Source organism: Eriocheir sinensis, chromosome 24, assembly GCF_024679095.1.
Source record: "Eriocheir sinensis breed Jianghai 21 chromosome 24, ASM2467909v1, whole genome shotgun sequence".
In the NCBI taxonomy this organism is placed as follows: Eukaryota; Metazoa; Arthropoda; class Malacostraca; order Decapoda; family Varunidae; genus Eriocheir; species Eriocheir sinensis.
The window spans coordinates 905,045-925,782 of NC_066532.1; the positions used below are offsets into that span (position 1 = coordinate 905,045).

Consider the following 20,738-nt stretch of genomic DNA (forward strand, 5'->3'; position numbering starts at 1 on the left):
TGCTTTTTGTTTCATGGGAGCTACAATTGGCAGGGTTTTTCTTGTACACTTTCTTTTTGTTGCCCTTGAGTTGCTCCCTGTGCTGTAAAAAAAAAAAAAAAAAATCAGCATGGTAAGCCTATCCATGTACGTCTAATTCTTAACCCGATAGCAGCAATCTGTCCTCTTCTGATTTAAATACTTTCCTGCTCTCTCTTACAACAAAGTATTTACAGGTCAGGACAGTATTTTCCTCAGCAATTGTTTTAAATACTTTCCTACTCTCTTACAACAAAGTATTTACAGGTCAGGACAGTATTTTCCTCAGCAATTGTTTTAAATACTTTCCTACTCTCTTTTACAACATTAAGGGTCGTATTGTTAGACGCTTCTGCCTCCCACGCCAGCTATTTCTAAAGGCCGCAAGGAAGATTAATCAGGTTCTCAAGAGTGTTTTTTCACTTTCACGGTACATAAGAAGGGCCATACTACCACCAGGGTCATAAAACTACCTCTGGAAAGGCCTAAAACTCCTACGAAAGCCTTGTCAAGTGTGTGTTCTTGGGGGCGGAATGTCTTAGAATATGACCCTAAATGCCTTCTTATGACCTCCTACCCTGGATATAATGAATGGGGGAACTATGGTAATGAAGTACAGTATAATGAACTTTGATACCATGGCAGGAGTAGAAGGATGGGGCAACAGTGACAGTGAAGTATTAGGATAACGTATTTGTGTTCCAGGTGTTGACCGATGCCTCCTCGAGTGACTCCTCCCCCTCACACCTGGACTCCTGCAACAACACCCTCGTTCAGGACCTCAGCCCCACCGCCAACATCATCCACACACAGCCGACGCTACACAGAATCTCCGGCAGCGACGTACACACACTACAGCCATCCATAGACCAACACACGCCCCAGCACAAACCAACACCTCTACCAGAGCACCCTAACACCACGCCACCAGATGCAGCTGTTATGAAGCCTCCCATTCCGAAAGACACAGAGACCACTTTGCCCACTAACACCACAGAGAAGCCAGACTCACACCCCACTAAGCAGGAGGTTGATGTTACTGATGTGAGAGTTACAGAAAGCTCCAGTACTGTCAAGGATGTGAACACACCCTCCAAGATATCACTGAGTACCCATAAGTCATCAGAGGGGACTAGTTCATCTCAAGGTGCTGTTTCCGCTCTCATGGACTGTGCTCTTCCGAAGGTCCCCAGGCAGGCAACCATGCAAGATTCCGAGACGAGTAACACCACCCAACCCAGCCATATAGATGCCCAGCCTACCGCCACCCCCACCACCATCACCGCCACCTCCAGCACAGAGGAACATTCAGTAGAGGAAGCGGATGTCAGCATGCCATCCACCACTGCCCTGGATGTGTCAGTGGAGAGTGGAGGGAGCTCGGACACCATCACCGCCTCGATAGACTCCACGCAGACGAGCTGGTGAGTGTTATTAGTTGTTAGTTGTGGTATTGAAGCATGTTGAGATGCAGCTTCGGAGTTGGAGTAGATTTTCTTGGGGACTTGTTTTTTGTGTTGTTGAATGCATGGCTGCAATTAATAAAACTAACTAGAAAATTGATGGAGGTATTGAGAGCAAGTGATCGCAGAATGCTGAGGTACATATCAGGTGGCAAGATAGGGTGACCAGTGCAGTTGTAGCTAACAGATGTGGAGTAGAGAACCTGGAAACAGTGCTCTGAAGGGAAAGACTCCGATGGTTTGGACATGTAAAGAGAGCAGGTGAGGATACAGTGCTTGGAGTTTTGGAGAGATTAGAGGTAGAAGGAAGGAGACCAGTTGGTAGACTTAGGAAAACGTGGAGAAGGTGTATACAGGAAGACTTGGCATTGATGGGACTGGATGAGCATCAGGCATAAGACAGAGTAGAATGGAGGAGAGCCATAAAGCGTCCAGCGGCTCAGGAAAAGTGAAAACGGACGATAAACGAAATGATGATGATGATGATGCTGTTTCCATATTTGTGAGTAGGTGGTCAGTTACTGGGATAAGGGAAGATTTTCATTTAGGTTTGCTTCACACTAACGTTTATTTTTTATTTTATTTATTTATTTATTTTTTTCATGGGGATAACTCTTGGTTTATGAGGAGATTCACTTGCCGCTTGCATTACTAAACTGCGCTGCGCCGAGCATTTTAGAATAGGTAGCTCTCATAATTTGTGTGTTTATACTTTGCAAGGTCCACTAGAACTCTTTATTTTTTGTATTTTACTTTATTATTATTATTATTATTATTATTATTATTATTATTATTATTATTATTATTTTTGTTGCTGTTGTTGTTTTTGTGCTGCCAATAGCGCTGGTGGACTTTCTTCAGGAGTCGCTTCGATGACCCCAGCCTGTTAGTGGAGCAAGCGAATTTTATTTATAGTGGCTGCCGTGGTATATGACTCTTGCTTGGCTCATGCTGTCTCTTTTTGGGGGGAATATAACATGAAGTGGTGGACAAGGTATTGGCGGCAGGTCAGGCCAAAATGGAAGACCTAAGCTGATAATACTTCCCTGAGAGTTGATACAAGGGCGAGAACCTAACCTAAGCTGATAATACTTCCCTGAGATTTGATACAAGGGCAAGAACCTGACCTAACCTAACCTAAGCTGATAATACTTCCCTTGAGATTTGATACAAGGGCGAGAACCTAACCTAACCTAAGCTGATAATACTTCCCTGAGATTTGATACAAGGGCAAGAACCTAACCTAACCTAAGCTGATAATGACCTCCCTGAGATTTGATACAAGGGCAAGAACCTAACCTAACCTAAGCTGATAATACTTCCCTGAGATTTGATACAAGGGCGAGAAGAGGAAAAGGCTGATTAGAGAGAGAGAGAGAGAGAGAGAGAGAGAGAGAGAGAGAGAGAGAGAGAGAGAGAGAGAGAGAGTCTTCCCTCCCCCTCTTGGCTTCCTACAGGAGGCTGGCGTCCTTAGCCTCCTGTAGGTTTTATTGACCTTTTATTGTTGTTTTTTATCATGCTTTTAATTTTTAATTGATTTTATATAGTTTTATTGGTGTTTTTTTCCGGTTTTATTGTTTTAGAATATAATAGTTCTGTATTAAATTCGGCGCCATATGACTCAGCAGTTGTGGCGCCAAGATGAACGCTCAATACCTCCCCCTTTTCCTTTCTTCCTTATACCACTCCCTCTCCTTATTGTTTTCCTCCTTCCTTCTCCTTACTTTCTTTCCCCTTCCTCTCCTCTCTCTCTTAATCTCTTTCCCTCCCACTCACACTTTTCTCTCCCTCTTTCCTCATCCTTTACCTGACCCTCTCTCCCTTCTCCTTTTCTCCTCCCGTTTCCTCTCTTCCCTCCTCCCTTCCTCTCTTCCCTCCACTCTCTTCCCTCCACTCCTCCCTTGTTTCCTCCATTCTCACACCCTTTATCTATATTCTTATCACTTAATTTGGCACTCGCTTCCTCCCTTTCTCCTTCCCTATTAGATTAGCTGAACACACACACACACACACACACACACAGGGAAGAAAAAAGTGGAGAGAGAGAGAGAGGAAAACGAGTGGAAATGGAGAGGGAGGGGCAAAAAGGAGAATCAGGAAAAGAGTGTGTGTGTGTGTGTGTGTGTAATCAGATAGGGGCGGGGGGAAGGGAGGAAGAGAGGAACAAAGAGCGAGCGACTGATTGAAATAGATAGAGGGTGTGAGAAGGGAGGAGGAATGGTGGAGTTGACCTGACCTGACTTATCTTGTTAAGCCGCTGAACTGTCACTTTCCACTTGCCTGTCAGCAGGGCAGGTGTTCAGGTAGAAGGGCGTGGTGTCAGGTCAGCTTTGTCAGGTCACACTCCCCCTGGGTTTCCGCTGTGTAGAATGATCATAGTAGTCATTAGTACAGGTTAGGAGACTCATTTCTAGTTCAGCTTTGAGAGTGAGAGGTGGTGCATAGCTTTCCCGTACCCACAAGATACCCGCACATAATTGTTTTTCATTTGGGCGCAAGAGACGGGATGATTAGAGATCTTTCTCATCGATTAGTTTTTTTTAGGTAAGTTACATTACAGTACAGGTTAGGAGACTCATTTCTAGTTCAGCTTTGAGAGTGAGAGGTAGTGCACAGTTTTTTTGCACCCACAAGATGCCCGCACATAATTGTTTTTCATTTGGGCGCAAGAGACGGGATAAGAAGAGATCTTTCCCATCGATAAGTTTTTTTAGGTAAGTTACATTGCAGTTCTCAGATGATGTATTTGGACTTCATTCTTTTCCTCTTGTTTCTCTTATTCCTGTGGTCTTTTTCTTCCACTTAATGTATTTGAACTTCTTTCTCTTCTTTCTTTTTGTTTATGTCATTTCTGTGGTCTTCTTTTCTCTCCTTTTCTTCAGTTTGTATTTGGATTTCTTCTTTCTTTCATTTCTTCTTTTTCTCTTATTTCTGTGATCTTTTTCTCTCCTTTTCTTCTACTTAATGTATTTGGACTTCTTTATTTTCTTTCTTCTTTTCTTTCATTCCTGTGGTCTTTTTCTTCCTCCTTTTCTTCCACTTAATATATTCGGACTTCTTTATTTTCTTTCTTCTTCTTTTTTCTCATTTCTGTGGTCTTTCTCTTCCTCCTTTTCTTCTCCTTAATGTATTTGGACTTCTTCTTTCTCATTTTTCTTCTTCTTTCTCTCATTTCTGTGGTCTTTTTCTTCCTCCTTTTCTTCTCCTTAATGTATTTGGACTTTTTCTCTTCTTTCCTCCTCTTTCTCTCATTTCTATGGTCTTTTTCTTCCTCCCTTTCTTCCACTTAATGTATTTGGACTTCTTCTTTCGCATCTTTCTTCTTCCTTTTATTTCTGTCGTCTTTCTTTTCTTTGTCCTCTGCGTCAGTTTGGTGTTGGTTCTATCCCAGTCCCTCTTCCCCCGCAGGAGTGTGTCACGGGCAGGAGAACCAGAGGTGCCAGAGGAACCCCCCATGGAACCCCCTGGGGAGTGTGACATGCAGGAGAGCAGCACCAGTGGCTCGGGCGGCTCAGTGGTGCGCAGCCTGCTGGAGGAGGCCATGGGGGATGAGGAGGCTGTCAGCGGGGCATCCTCCTCCCCTCCTGAGAGAGAACACTCGCCCTCCTCCTCGGAAAGGTGAGTGAGTGTATGGTTCTTTTTAATTGTGTAACAGGGTAGTGCAGCATTTTAAAATCGTAATGAAGAATAATAAAGACTTGCTGTTTGATGCCTGTATTAATTTACTGTTACACTCTTGGTAATTAACACTGTGGTGAACGAGACTTACATTTATTACTATAAAGTTGATGCATTTAGACTAGGCTGGTGGTGCATTCAGTCTGGTGCATTAGGTCCAACTTCCGGAAAAAGGAAGAGAAAACAGAAATACCCACCAGTGCTTCTTCTGCAAATAGTGTACATACAGTAGAATTCCAGAGCCCCAAATGGGAAAATAAGAATGTCACTCTTTGATTACTGACTAAAGGAAGAAGAAGAAAAAACAAGAATGTCAGAACATGGGGTCAAAATAATTTGGGAAGGTGTCTTAATACTCTTATAAATAGTTGAATAAATAATCACACAATGGGGTATATTAAGGGGCTCCTAAATATAATTGTCCCCAGGTATCCAGAAGATTAAAACCAGCACTGCTTAACCCGGTAGCTGTGGGGATCATGTTTCTTAAAGGCCCCTCTAAGCGAGAAAAATGAGAAAAAATCATCACTCACGCAAACCATTTCATAATATATATCAACACAATTGTGATCAGTTTATGCATCATCTATTTTTTGGGGGTTTATATCATGGCAAAAATTTGGCCCGTCGCTGGTGCACGGTAAAGCCACAAATTTGGCCCGTCGTTGCTATCGGGTTAAGATTGTCTTTTGTACTTTTGCTTTAGGTCCGAGGCGCTCAAGGTTGGCTCTGGACACACCTCCGGCCACAGTTCAGGGGATGAGGTCGAAACCACCACCTCCTCTGACATTGAGGTCATCTCCAGGTCAGTCCAGCCTCTTGAGTCTTCCTGTAATTGGGAGATCATTTTTTTTGTGTGGTCTCCTTTATACATCTAAGGAGCTACTGTTTGCAGGCTGTTTATCTATATCTATATTTCCGACACCCTTCTCCCTCATGGTAACTTCCCTCCAGGGGGTGGCCACGGCAGAAGTGTCTCCACATCTCCCTGTTCCGGCACTCCCTCTCAGCACACTCAGTCCTGCTACTTCCAAATCTCTCGCTCCAATACTCACTCACCCTATTGATCCACTTCACCTCTTGACACCCCCTCCCTCGATCCTTCCCTCATACACTCTTCACAAATTCATTCTCTCCCATTCTCATCGAGTGTCCAAACCGTCACAACGCACCACCCTTCACCCACTCCACCACTCCACACTTCACTCCTTTTGCTGTCACACCCATAGCAAACCGCTCATACACGCTTTCATTACTTTCTCCATCCCATCCTGACACCCCACATGCACCTCCTTATATTTTTGTGCTGCTAGGATTTGCATTGTGTGGGTATTCATGTTTCCACTTCAACATCCTGTACCTTTTCTCCCACAGTCCCAGTCTTGACGGCAGCGTGGCGGCGTCCAGAGGCTCCACAGCGACCTCGCGGGTGTGGGGCACAACTCAGCGCGGCCTGCGGACCTTCATCAATGACCGCTCCGAGTCGTCTGCCTCGGACTCATCCAGCAACCACAAAAAGATGGGCGGTGAAAAAGGTACTGAAGCTTGACCAATAACCGACTTGCTGAGTGTGTATTTATTTTTTCTAAAGCTGTGATGCATATAATTATTTTTTTTGTAGTCTGCCTCCCCAAAGAAAGATGCCATAGCTGTTATTGCCATTGTATAGAGTGTGTGTGATGGTTCTTTTCTTAACCCGGTAGCTGCAGGGATCATGTTTCTGAAAGGACCCTCTAAGTGAATTAATGAGAAAAAATCATCACTCACGCAAACCATTTCATGACATATCAACGCATTTGTGATCAGTTTATGCATCATCTATATTGGGGGTTTATATCATGGCAAAAATTTGTCCCGTCGCTGCTACCGGGTCAGGCTGTAGAAGCATACATGATTATCTTATTTTTTTAGTCTCCCCCAAAACAAAGATGCTTGACTATAATTGCCATTGTAGAGAGTGTGTGTGATGGTTGGTTCTTTTCTTAATCTGTAATGCATACTTGATTATCTTATTTTTTAATCTCCCCAAAACTTAAGACGCTTGACTATTCTTGCCATTATATAGAATGTGTGTGATTTTTTTTTTTTTTTTTTTTTTTACAACAAAGGAGGCAGCTCAAGGGCACACAAAAAAAGAAAACAATAATAAAAAAAAAGCCTGCTACTCGCTGCTCTGTAGAAGCATACTTGATTATTTTATTTTTTTAGTCTCCTCAAAACTAAAATGCTTGACTGTTATTGCCAATGTATAGTGTGTGCGATGATTCTTCTCTTAATCTGCAATGCATATATGATTATCTTATTTTTTAGTCTCCTCCAAACTAAGACACTTGACTATTATTGCCAATGTATAGTGTGTGTGCGATGATTTTTCTTTTAATCTGCGATGCATATATGATTATCTTTTTTTTTTAGTCTCCCCAAAAACAAAGATGCTTGCCTATCATTGCCATTGTATAGAGTGTGTGTGATGGTTCCTTTCTTAAGCTGTAGATGTAGAAGCATACTTGATTATCTTATTTTTTAGTCTCCCCAAAAACAAAAATGCTTGCTTATCATTGCCATTGTACAGGGCATGTGTGATAGTTCCTTTCTTAAGCTGCTGTGCATAATTAATCTTTTTTATAGCGAGTCACCCTGAAGTAAATTGTCATGACTTTACTAATTCATTAACTGATTGTATTTGCTAAGTTGAGGTTCTGTCTGGAAGGTCATTGCCATCCCTGCTTATTTAATTATTTCACTGTGATTTTATTTGCAATCTGGAGAAGCTTCCTTCCAAACCCATAACCACCAACTTACCTGCATCATCTCAGGCGTGTATTCTCAGACGCTTTCGGCTCGCACAATGAATATTTCCAAAGGCCACAAAAAAGAGATGTCAGATTCTTGTAATTTTTTTCACATTCATGGTGCAGAAGCCTTGTCAAACTATCACAAGGCTCATTAAACTATCCATGGAAACACCCACAAAAAACCTCTTCTCATAATTCTTTCACATTCATGGTGCAGAAGCCTTGTCAGACTATCACAAGGCTCATTAAACTATCCATGGAAACACCCACAAAAAACCTCTTCTCATAATTCTTTCACATTCATGGTGCAGAAGCCTTGTCAGACTATCACAAGGCTCATTAAACTATCCATGGAAACACCCACAAAACCTCTATGAAAGCCTTATCCAATGTGGGTGTGTAGGGCCAGAAGTGTTTGAGAATATGGGGCTCTGTTTTACATCATACCCCCCAGAAAGATATCATGACAGCTTTCATTAATCGATTAACTGTTTGTATAGAAAGTGGAATCAGTTGTTTAATCCATGGCCATCAGCTTCTTCAGGTTAGAGGGAAGACTTTGATTTATTGTATACCTTTTTTTTACATCTTGAAAGACTGTATACCTGATTAAATTGTCATAACAGTTTTCATCAATTGATTTTCTGTTTGATCTTGATGGAGTGCAGACAGTTTTTAATCCCATGATCAAATTTCTGAGTCCGAGGGAGGATTTTAATAAACTGTATCACTTTTTTTGTCATCCTGAAAGACCATATACCTGATTAATTTGTCATGACAGTTTTCATTAATTAATTTTTTGTTTATATGGAGTGGAGACAGTTTTAAGCCCCTCGATCTTATTTCTGGGTCCAAGGGAGGATTTTAATATACTGTCACGTTTTTTGCCATTCTGAAAGCCTGTACACCTGATTGATGACAGTTTTCATTGATTTTCTGTTTCTATGGAGGGAGACAGTTTTTAACCCCATGGCCATCAGCATTTCCAGGTCCGAGGGGATATTTTGACATATATATTGACCTCTTCTGCTTACTCCTTCTGTGTACATATGCAGAAGCAGTGATTAGTGGGCGTTTTTGTTATTATTTTATTGCCCTTGAGCCGTTTCCTTTGCCATAAAAAAACACTATTATTTATTTATTTATTTGTGTATTTATTTCTTGTCCCGAAAGTCTGTATGTATACCTGATTAATTTACTTTGATTTTACTCACACAAAGTGGAGACGGTATCCTCCTCCATGACCACCAGCTTTACCAGTATTAGTGAGTCTGAGGGGGAGTTTAGTTTGGGCCCCGCCAGCATGACCCTTGACCCCGCCTGCATCAGCCAAGTCCTGCAGGGCCAGTCCGATTTTATGAAAGGTAGAAAATCCCTTCCGTCTCGTGAGCCCACTTGTATGGTGTTTGGGGAAGTAAGGATGCCGTCATAAGTGATGGTGGTGGTGGTGCATGTGTATGTATTTATAACCTGTGCACAATTTTTCTGTCACCCAACTCACTGTTTTCAGCAATGTCGCCGTTTCCACTCTCTTTGTGTGACTAACATCTTAGGATACTCTTCCATGCTGGGTTCTATTGCTTAACCCGGTAGCTGTGGGGATCATGTTTCTTAAAGGCTCCTCTAAGCGAATTAATGAGAGAATATCATCACTCACGCAAATCATTATATAAAAGATATCAACGCATTTGTAATCAGTTAGTGCATTCTCTATTTTGGGGGGTGCATGTGTGACTATTTAGAACCTGTGCACAATATTTTCAGTCCCCCAACTCATTGCTATGCACCTTTTTCAACATAGTCATCCCCACTCTCTTCGTGTGGCTAATATGGTAGGACACTTTTTCCTGCTGGGCTCTATTGCTTAACCCAGTAGCAGTGACGGACCAAATTCGTGGCTTTACGGTGTACCAGTGACGGGCCAAATTTTTGCCATGATATAAACCCCCCAAAATAGATGATGCATAAACTGATCACAAATGCATTGATATATATTATGAAATGGTTTGTGTGAGGGGTGATTTTTTCTCACTTTTCTCGGTTAGAAGGAAGAGCCTTTAACCCGGTAGCAGCGGGGATCATGTTTCTTAATGGTCCCTCCAAGCGAGAAAAATGAGAAAAAATCAACCCTCACACAAAACATTTTATAATATATATCAAAGCATTTGTTATCAGATTATGTATCATTTATTTTGGGGGATAAATATCATGGCACAAATTTGGCCCATCGCTGCTACATGGTGAAGCCACAAATTTGGCCCATCACTGCTACCGGGCTAAGAAACACGATCCCTACAGCTACCAAGTTAAGTCACACCTCACCTCGCTCTCTCACGTCAGCACCATACCTCTCACGTCAGCACCACACCTGTCAGTCCTGCGCACACCACGTTTAATCTTCAGCATGTCCATCCTTGGCTTTTCATCTTCATGTTATGCTGACTTCCCAAACAGATGTCCTAACTGTACTCTTCTTCTTTTTATGTTTATATGTGAATGCTGTTATGGTGCTAATATATTTCTGATTTATTTTCTACATTTTTCTTCTACTGTTGTATAAATGAGTGCTTTAAAACTGGCTGTGTATTTTTTTGTATTAGTTTCTGTGACTTTTGTGTGTGCTATTACATCAGTTATTTGTTTTATCATATTATTTTTTTTCATTTTGCTTTTTTTTATTTTCAATGTCACTACATCTCCCTAATGAATTAAGTATAAACGAAAGGAATTATGTCATTCAGATGCCTTGCACAAAACACTCAAGCATATGTTCTTGCAGGCCATCGCAGGAACCAGTCCAATTTCTCCGAGACAAGTGAAAGTTCTTCTGAAAACCATTCCTCAGAGATGGACAAACTAATTAAGGTAACTTGCACTGATTTACATTTATATAGAAGTAAATTAGTGTCAAAATAAGGATGTTTATAAAAATTCATATTGACTTGTGTTCCATTTCATGCTTCATCTTAATTTTCCTGTGTTTTTCCATCATTTTAATGGGGCTGTGAATTGGCAAATGTTCCCTGACTGAGGACACAGGGAGACCTAACAACTATCATTTCCCATTAGCCATAAAACAGGAAGGTCTGACAACCATACTTTTCCCCTTGGCAGAAAATAGCCCAGCTGACGGAGGTTCTGGAGGCGAGGGAGAGCAAGGTGCTGGAGCTGAGCCAGGTCAACGCTGCTCTCCAGGACACCAACTTGCGGCTCAAGACGTGAGTAAAATTCAAATTACGTAATGATCTTAACCAAAATTATAGTAGGTGAATGAATGAAGGTAACAAGTAACAAACGTAACCAAAATTAAAGTAGTTGAATAAATGAAGTTGATGACATAATCTTAACCCCCTTTTTTTATCACTAACACATTATAATAGAATGATAATTACTGGAATATCAATAATGTATCTGCCCACCTGCTGCTGTTATGATCACTGGGTTAGAAGTAAAGGAATGAAGGTGGTGCAACAAGGCAGGGAGACAAAAAAAAGCGAAAAAAGAAAATGGGAAAAGAAAATGAGAGGAAATAAAAGAAAAGGAAGGATAAAATGTGAAGGAAGGGAAGGGAAAGCAGGGGAGGGAAGGGAAAGGAATTCAATAGATGGTGGAACAGAGAATGAAAAAAATGAAGATGTTGCAATAAGGTGGGCAAGATTTTCAATAGATGCTGTAACAGAGTATCCCATCATACTAACAAAACACAAAGAATAAAGATCAAGTCAAGCAGTTAGGTTACAACACACGACCCCTTCCTTTGTGCAGGCGTGTGGAGGACCTTGAGGGTGGCAGTGGCATGGAGGCAACAGAGTCCCTGCGAGAGGAGTTCACACAGCGCCTCGTGACCATGGAGAGGAAGTTCCAGCAGGCTTTGAGGGAGAAGGAGAACACCAAGAAGCTGCTGGAGGTGGGTGATTGTGTGTCTCTGGATGTGTGTGTGTTTGTGTCTGTGTATGGGTGTGGGTGTCTGTGGATTGTGGGTGTGGATGGATGTGGGTGTGTTTGCATTTAGTAGTAATCACTTAACCAAGAGCAAGAGTAGAAAAAAGATAGTAATAATAATGATAATAATAATAGCTACAAATGGTTGACTGACTGGCTGGCTCCTCCTAATATCCTCATGTATCCTCGTGTCTTTATGAAGCAAGAGCAGAAAAAAAGACAGTAATAATAATGATAATAATAATAATAGCTACAAATGGTTGACTGACTGGCTGGCCTCTCTCCTAATATCCTCATGTATCCTCGTGTCTTCAGGAAGCAAGAGCGGAGGCAGCAACCAGACTGAGCTCGGCGGACGTAGCGAGGGACCAGGAGGAGAGGGACACTGTGATCCGGGAGCTGAGGGAGGAAGGGGAGAAGCTCAGCAAACAGCAGCTCAACTATTCCAACATCATCAAGAAGCTGCGTGCCAAGGAGAAGGAGAATGAGAGCACCATCAAGACTCAGAAGTACGTACAACGGTTCTTCTCGCTTTCCCTGTTGTGATTGCTCATGTCATTAACCCGGTAGCAGCGACGGGCTAAATTTGTGGCTTTACTGTGTATCAGCGACAGGCCAAATTTGTGGCCTTACCGCGTACCAGCGATGAGCTAAATTTGTGGCTTTATCGTTTACCAGCGATGGGCCAAAACGGAAGGAAGGGAGAAATAGTAGAAGCAGTAGTGGTAGTTTTCTTCTATTTATGAATGTTATGAACTACATATTTTTATTGTTTCGTTGATAGTTTTTGATTCACATCCTCATCTTTATTTATTCCTTGCGCTGCATGATTGACTAACTTCTTCTGTTTGCTTCTATTTTGCTCTTTCCTTTCTTGAATATATTTGAATGTGTATCGTGGCCATTTTTGTCTGTGATTGCGTCGTTACACTGATACTGAGCCCTCCGCCCACAGAGACAAACTAGAGGAGCAGTCCAGGGAGCTGGAGAGGCTAAGGAGGCAGCTGTCGGCCAAGGAGGAGGTGGAGCGGCGGCAGATCGATGCCGTGTGTCAGCTGAACGCCACCAACCAGCGGCTGGAGCAGACCATGAAGGACGTTGGGGCTGAAAACGCCGAGCTGGAGGGGAAGATGTCGGTGCTAAAGAGTGCACTGGAAACTGCCTATAAGTGAGCACTTCTCTATGATGAAATGCCTTGTATGGTAAACCCTCATTATAACAGACTAATTGGGGGACTAAGTCCATTAATACCGAAAGTCCGTTATAAGAGACGGAAATTTAAAAATACGTTTAATAATATGTAGAGCTGGCAGGTCTAATCCTTCAAGGGTAGACTCGTGGACTTGGTATCATTGCTTGGGTGAGGTGGTAGCAGAGAGTGAGAGATAGCTATGTCACGGCAGGTTAGATCTAGTAAACAACAGCAAATGAGCGACGAAGAGACCATCACCCAAGCAATGATGCCAAGTCCACGAGTCCACCCTTGAAGGATTAGGCCCGCCAGCTCTCTTGAAACCAACTATAGATGTTCTTACTCAAGGAATCCACCAATACCATGCCACACTATCACAGGGAGATGGCGGAGCTGAAGAGGGAGGTGGCCACACGTGATGCGCAGGCCCAGGAACAGGCGCTGAGTGCAGAGGTGGGTGTGCAGAAGCGACTGGAGGCCACGCTAGCGGAGGCGCAGGATCAGGCGAGGCGCGAGCGGAGTGCCCTCATGGCCCAGGTGGTGGAGCTGCAGGAGACACTCAGCCAGTCAGAGTCTCAGGCCAACAGGTGTGTGTGTGTTTACCTATTTGTCATCATCATCATCATTTCGTTTACCGTCCGTTTTCACTCTTCATGAGTGGTTGGACGCTTTATGGCTCTCCTCCATTCTACTGCCTTCTGCCTGATGCTCATCCAATCCCATCAATGCCAAGTCTTCCTGTATACTCCTTCTCCATGTTTTCCTAGGTCGGCCAACTGGTCTCCTTCCTTCTACCTCTGATCTCTCCAAAACTCCCAGCACTGTATCCTCCCCTGCTCTCTTCACATGTCCAAACCATCGGAGTCTTTCCCTTCTGAGCACTGTTTTCAGGTCCCCTACTCCACATCTGTTAGCTACATCTGCACTGGACACTTATTCGTATTTAAAATATTTGTGGTTTCTAGTGCCTGAGCTGGGCTGGGATAGTCCTGTCTCCTTGTCTATACTTGTCCAACCTCTCCTTCATTTGCTGGACACTCCCTGCCTCCCCAGTCTCCTCCTTAAGACCATTCCACTCATCTACACCTCTGTATGGGAAACTGCACTTCTTTTTATCTTTCAGACATGTTCCCATAGATACCCATGTCTCTGAAAACCAAATCTGGTCCACAGGAAGGAACATTAGCAGCTTGTAGATAGATAAGATGGATAGAGAGATATTAGGTACCCATAGATAGATACCCATGTCTTTCTTAACCCTTTCCTTGTGCACGGGACGGGACGTGACTATCCCCTCAGGCGCAGTCAGGCAGCTCAATGGGGGGTCTCTTTTAACCTCTGTATCTCAAAAACTATTCATCACAGCTAAAAACCAAAAACACCATTGGAAAGAGGAGGTCCAGGTCTATAGGAGTCGGTTATGTATGCCTCTATTGCGAACATACATGCACGTTCAGGGAGTGTTGAATGTTAACGTTTACGTCAGTGCGTGCGGGATGATCAGCCATATTGAGGGAACTGCGGACATCTCTCCTTCAGATTCTGGCAAAGAAGTATTGCCAACTGCAACATTTAAAACTATTTGGTCAAAGAGTCAGTCGGTGATAGGTGAAGCTATGCAAAAATGCCGCGATATTGGGCAAGAACATCCACCAGTTACTCGTCCGTAGATTTGCCGTGGTGGGCTGATATGATTTTCCACCAAATTTAGTGAAGAACCCACTCAATTGGAAATCCTGTGTTGTGAGAATTAGTGTTGGAACACACTCGTATGCGGGAGATTTGAGTGTGGGTGGAGCTCGCAGTGAGCGTTTAGCGCCACCAGCAAATACACCTAACGCTCGCTGCGAGCGTTTAGCAATGAAAGGGTTAAATAACTAGATAAATAAATAAATACACATGTCTTTCTGAAAACTGTATCTGATTTATGGGAGGGAATATCATCTGCTTATAGATAGATAGAAACATAGACAGATTTGACCCTCATCTCTCTAAAAACTATATCTGGCCCACAGGAAGGAACGTCAGCTACTTGTAGACAGATGGGTAGGGAGATATCAGGTACCCATTGATAGATACCCATGTCTTTCTTAGATAGCTAGATAGATAAATAAATATGAATGCCTTTCTGAAAACTGTATCTGATCTATGGGAGGGAATATCAGCTGCTTATAGGTAGATAGAAATATAGACAGATAGAGCCCATGTCTTTCTAAAAACTATATCTGGCCCACGTGAAGGAACATCAGCTGTGTGTAGATAGACAAATAGACATACAGGTATAGATAGATTAATAAGTAACCATGTCTTTCTGAAATAGATACATAAATATATATCCATGTCTCAGAACTATATCTGGCCCACAGGAAGGAACGTCAGCTGCGTGCCGACATTTCCGAGTTGCAGCAGCGGGTGGCGGAAGCCGAGGCACGGGCCGAGGAGCTGTCAGGGTCCGTGAGTGCTGCCACACGTCCGCTGCTGCGCCAGATGGAGAACCTTCAGGCTACCCACTCCTCGCAGCAAGCCTCGTGGGAGTCCCTTGAGCTGAGCCTCACGCAGCGCCTTAGTGAGTGGAGATGTTGCTTAGTGTTCAGATGTGCGGACTTATTTATTTATTTTTTTCCCCCCTTGAGTTGTTTCCTTTGCTGTTGCTGTAAGTTATGTTAGTTACTCTTTATCTCTCTCTCTCTCTCTCTCTCCTTGTACATCTCTCTTTAGTAAAAGCTTTTGTTGGTGACGTTCAAATAGGCAAAGGTTTTCTCCTTGTCCTCTCTTCTCTCGGTAAAATTCCTCTCTTTCCTTATCTTTTCACTTCTTGTATTGGCTATTCACCTGCCTCTCTCTCCTTTTAAATCTCTTGCTAGTAAAGTTTTGTTGGTGACGTTCAAATAGGCAAAAGTTTTCTTGTCCTCAGATGAAACACTGTCAGCCGCCGCTGCGAGTGCCGAGAAGGAGAGAGCCACCAGGGAGCAGTACGCTGAGGTGGCGGCCAATGCTGCGGCTCTGCAAACACAGGTGAGGAAAATGAGTTCTTGTCTAGGGGAGAGTATCAAGACATCTCGCTCTGTGGGAAGATGGTGACAAACTGGTTCTCCTCAGCTGTCACACCTAATATGACCGGCCTCTTGTAGTCTCCTGGTGTGTTAGTTCTTATGCAAATTTTCCTTCTTTAGGTAATGAATCGGCCTTTTGTAGTCTCGGTATGTGTTAGTTCTTAGGCAAATTTTCTTTATTCAGGTAACGAATCTGCGAACCGAGAATGCGAGACTTTCTTCGGAACTGAACATCATCACATCTAAGCTGGAGGCCTTGTCAGAATCACGTATCAAGTGAGTCTTCGTGTCCTTCAGTTGCCAAGTCTTTGTGTTCATTTAGTGGCAGAACAGCCATCATAAAAAAAAAAACACTGATTACACAACACTGCAGACTGATTACCATACATGTTTGTTTAAAAGTCAGTCTTATATTATTGACAGCCTTCTCCCATGATAGTAAGACAAACTCCTTCCATTCCAGAGAAAGCATCCAGATTGAGGCTTTGAAAACGTCATTTGCGGAAGAAATCTCGGAAGTGAAGAGAGAACGCGACAGTCTGGAGCAGCAGCTGGAGATGGAAAAGACAGCGGTGACAGCCGAGAAGAAAAAGACGCTAGCCTTGCAGGACCAGCTCAAGGACAGGGAACGCAAGCTGGCCCAGATGGCAGTCCAGGGAGCTGCCGAGAGTCATGCCAGCACCCCCAGGTCCTCCCCGACTCCTTCCCTCTCCAGGCTCTCCATCAGCGGGTCCATGTCAGAGTCCTTCAGCGGATCTCAGTGGGGGGTGAGTTTGAGTTGGCAAGTCAGTGGAGAAAAGTGGAAAGGCTACAAGTCAATGAATGATAAAAAAAAAAAAAGATTGCCAAACTGTGAGATCAAATTCAAACCAATCAAATGAGTCAAATTAACCCGTCCGCTGTGACTGGCACAGATTTGGCCTTCACTGGTAGCCTGGTAACATATACTCCCGGGTCTTTCTCTGCCTCTGTGGTGGATAGTGGAGTGTTTCCCATGTGGTATTGGTATGCTGGATTTCCCCTCCCAATGTGCAGGACTTTACATTTTTCTGTGTTGAATTGTAGCAGCCACTTTTTGTTCCATTCCTGTAGCTTGGTGATGTCTTCTTGTAGGAAATCCACAGTCAAGGGGTTAAATCCACCATAGTCCAAGATAAAACAGTGATGTAATAGGACAAGTTGGTCTCACACAGCACAAACTAAAGATCAAAATTAAAAACAATTCCACAAGCAAAAATCTAATAGTTCATCTTGCAGTTACTCATTTTGAAAAGCATAAATTCACGTAGGACAAGCTTATGTATCCACAAAATTCCTGCTCCATTCAAAATCCCAATGTATTAATATCTATGTGGAAGACCAGAATGGATATCAATGTTCTCAGATGCATCCGCTCTCACGACAAATGTTTCTAAAGGCCACAAAAGATGTTAGTTGGGTTCTCATGACTTTTTCACATTCATGGTGCGGAGACCTTGGCTCATTAAACTACCCAAGGAAATGCCCACAAACTCTATGAAAGCCTTATTAAATGTGGGTGTATGAGCCCCAAGATGTCTGAGAGTGTGGGGTCCTGTAGTTATAAAGAGCCCATTTTTACTTTTATGTAGAGGGACAATATTTGAAGAAGAATTTGTTTTTGCTCCTCAGGAAGAAGTGTTCGAATCTGGTTGGTCACGAGGAACGTCTCTGTACGACTCCATGCGTACAAACTCTACAGCCACCGTGGATGCTCTCACCTCACAGCTGCGGCAGAGGGAAGGCAAGTGATTCTGTTATGTATTTTGTATTCTTTTGTAGTGGTCTCTTTTGGCGCTATCTGTATATGAAATACCCTGCTTTCCTTCTGTATTTTCTTCTCCTTAGGACTTCAAACTCTTACTTTCCTGAACTAAACGGATTTTCTCTATCTGTATTATCTTGACGAATTAAACTCCTTCTTTCTTGAACTAAATACATTATCTCTCTTAGGAGTGATTAGGGGCAAGGTTTCCACTCCTGATGCCATAAATGAAATGCCTAACAATAATCAACTTCAACTTTCTCGTCTTCAGGGGAGGTGCACCATCTACACAGTGAGATCACCAGGCACGAGACGCAGAGGGAGTCATTGGCGCAGGAGTTGGTGTCCATTACTAGTCAAGTGGAGGAGCTTCAGGGGCAGGTTCGGGACTACCAGGCTCTGAAGGACCAGTACGCTGACATGGAGCAGAAGTACAACGCCCTTCTCCAGGTGTGTGTCGCTGCCCATGTTTTGTTACCAAGACATGGGGTTTAACCTGTCTGCTGCAAATGGCACAGATTTGGCTTTCACTGGTAGCCTGGTAACATATACTACCAGGTCTTTCTCTGCCTCTGTGGTGGATAGTGAAGTGTTTCTCATGTTGTATTGGTATGCTGGATATCCCCTCCCAAGGTGCATTACTTTATATTTTTCTTCATTGAATTGTAGCAGCCACTTCTTGTTCCATTCCTCTAGCTTGGTGATATCTTCTTGTAGGAAATCTGCAGTCAAGGGATTAATTGGCAATATACTCTACTCCTGCAGTCCATTTCATGTCCGATGCAACAAAAAACATACTTAGCTCCTATGATATATTATGCCCAGAACACTTTTCAGAATGTTCGCATTACCTTTTCTCATCTCAGTCATTAAACTTGTGAACACTACTTTATTGTGATTCATTCCAGATGTACGGAGAGAAAGTGGAGGAGGTGGAGGAGCTCCGACTCGACCTGGCGGATGTCAAGGAAATGTACAAAGCTCAGGTGAGTGTTGAGACAAAAAAACTATCACCACAACTTTATTTGGGTGTCCAGAGTTTAAGAAGCTTTTGAATATAGTAGACAAAACTTTCATGCAGATGGTGTGTATTTTTTTGTCTTGCTGAATGAGAAAAAACAAGCAAACACCACAACTTGATTCACATGACCCCCCCAAGAAGCAAGGCCACAAGCACCACCACTAAATTTCTATCAAGTGTTCTCTGTCTTGAAATGTTACTATCATTTAAAAGGGTCCAAAGCTGCAGAGGATAACAGTAACTTTCAAGATGCATACGTGTGCCAACCTTCTACAAGTTTTCTGACTTAAAAACATTGTTGCTTGTGTCCTTGAGTTTCTAAATGGCTTACATAACTGTGGTGCTATTTTCATGATGCCAAACACAGCACCAGGCCACAGCAAAATTAACCCGTCCGTTGCGATTGGTAGGGACTTGGCTTTCACTGGTAGCCTGGTAACATATACTTCCAGGTCTTTCTCTGCCTCTGTGGTGCATAGTGGACTGTTTCCCATGTGGTACTGTCATGCTGGATTTCTCCCAAGGTGCATGACTTTACATTTTTCTTCATTGAATTGTAGTAGCCACTTTTTGTTCCATTCCTGTAGCTTAGTGAGGTCCTCTTGTAGGAAATCCACAGTCAGGGGGTTAATGGAGCATAAAACACTAAAATACTCTCCAATTGTTTCAGATTGACCAGCTTCTCAAGAAATGATTGATCAGCTCCTTCAGTCATGACATAGGACGTATATGGGTGTGAGGTTAAAAAGGTATATTTAGGACATGTTGGTGAGCTCAGACAGGACTCAAAGGTTGTTAAGAGATGGATGTGAACTCAAAAAGGTTCTGAAGATGTGAAGGAAACAGTGGAGAATACAAGCAGTTATTCAAGAGTTCTAAAGAGATGGATGTAAACTCTAAAAGGTCCAAAAGGTATGAAGGAAACAGTGGAGACTTCAAGCAGGTATTTGGAGGTATAAGAGATGAATTTGAGCGCAGAAACGTCCTGAAGAGTTCTATAAATATATCCATGCCATTTTTTCCTTTTCAAATGGCAGGGTATCTTTGCACCCCATTGCTCAACGACAGGATGGATGACTTAGTGTTACTTGAGTGTGCTACCAACAGGCTGTGTGAGGAAGAGCACCTAAACTTGTGCGTGCCATGAAACTTGCATAAATGTAACGGTTTGGGTTGTCCCGAAGCAATGAAAACAGTGATGTGTATATATGTATCGAAATAAAGTTGTGCACAGTTGAATTATATATTTTCGTATAGTCTGTGAATTGAATATTTATTTGTTTTATATGTACCTATATGTCAAGCCTTTTTTTTCCTCGTGGATTTATATAATGCTCCAGTGTTGAATATATTTGTAATTTTTCTATATATATATATTTGCACTGTAATGTTTTTTATTATGTAATGTTGAATTCTTTGTTACACAGTTCAGGATTATTTTTCCTTTTTACAGCCTTGCTAGTTATTGTGCAGCCACAGATTTCTTTATTTGAAGCCCAAAGATATATTAACGATGTAAACATATATATAAAGGCTTTATAATGATTGTCCCTAGACTTTTTGAACCCTGAGACAACATGGTCCTATATCTTCAAGGTGGTGGTGTTTGTCCATAGTTATGATTAGGGGGAGCCGGACTAATAAGGGATATGAGAATAATAGTGAGCAATATGAGACAAGACAACACAGGAACAAGTTGTCCCTCAATTTACAAGCACAGTAAAACTCCCAAAATGATAATCATAACAGATAGAACTGAAAAGGAGTAACACCCACCACCACATGAAAGCACC

At 42.7% G+C, this 20,738-nt stretch overlaps 1 protein-coding gene across 4 annotated transcripts in view; it reads left to right on the forward strand.

Moving 5' to 3' along the window:
• The window catches only part of LOC127002670 (TATA element modulatory factor-like), a 28,588-nt gene extending 8,097 nt beyond the window's left edge, over positions 1–20,491 (forward strand). For 3 of the 4 annotated variants that reach the window (XM_050868713.1, XM_050868714.1, XM_050868716.1), the window contains exons 8-26: positions 724–1,442; positions 4,890–5,099; positions 5,866–5,964; positions 6,534–6,694; positions 9,175–9,318; positions 10,734–10,819; positions 11,069–11,172; positions 11,720–11,861; positions 12,212–12,405; positions 12,852–13,064; positions 13,469–13,675; positions 15,455–15,654; positions 16,003–16,103; positions 16,326–16,417; positions 16,605–16,908; positions 17,792–17,903; positions 18,196–18,374; positions 18,833–18,910; positions 19,616–20,491. In XM_050868713.1, the coding sequence (XP_050724670.1) occupies positions 724–1,442; positions 4,890–5,099; positions 5,866–5,964; positions 6,534–6,694; positions 9,175–9,318; positions 10,734–10,819; positions 11,069–11,172; positions 11,720–11,861; positions 12,212–12,405; positions 12,852–13,064; positions 13,469–13,675; positions 15,455–15,654; positions 16,003–16,103; positions 16,326–16,417; positions 16,605–16,908; positions 17,792–17,903; positions 18,196–18,374; positions 18,833–18,910; positions 19,616–19,639 (3,369 nt within the window). In that variant the 3' untranslated portion in view covers positions 19,640–20,491. The remainder of the gene's footprint in view (positions 1–723; positions 1,443–4,889; positions 5,100–5,865; positions 5,965–6,533; positions 6,695–9,174; positions 9,319–10,733; positions 10,820–11,068; positions 11,173–11,719; positions 11,862–12,211; positions 12,406–12,851; positions 13,065–13,468; positions 13,676–15,454; positions 15,655–16,002; positions 16,104–16,325; positions 16,418–16,604; positions 16,909–17,791; positions 17,904–18,195; positions 18,375–18,832; positions 18,911–19,615) is intronic. The other variant, XM_050868717.1, reaches the window with a different exon arrangement.
• The last annotated feature ends 247 nt before the right edge of the window (positions 20,492–20,738 follow it).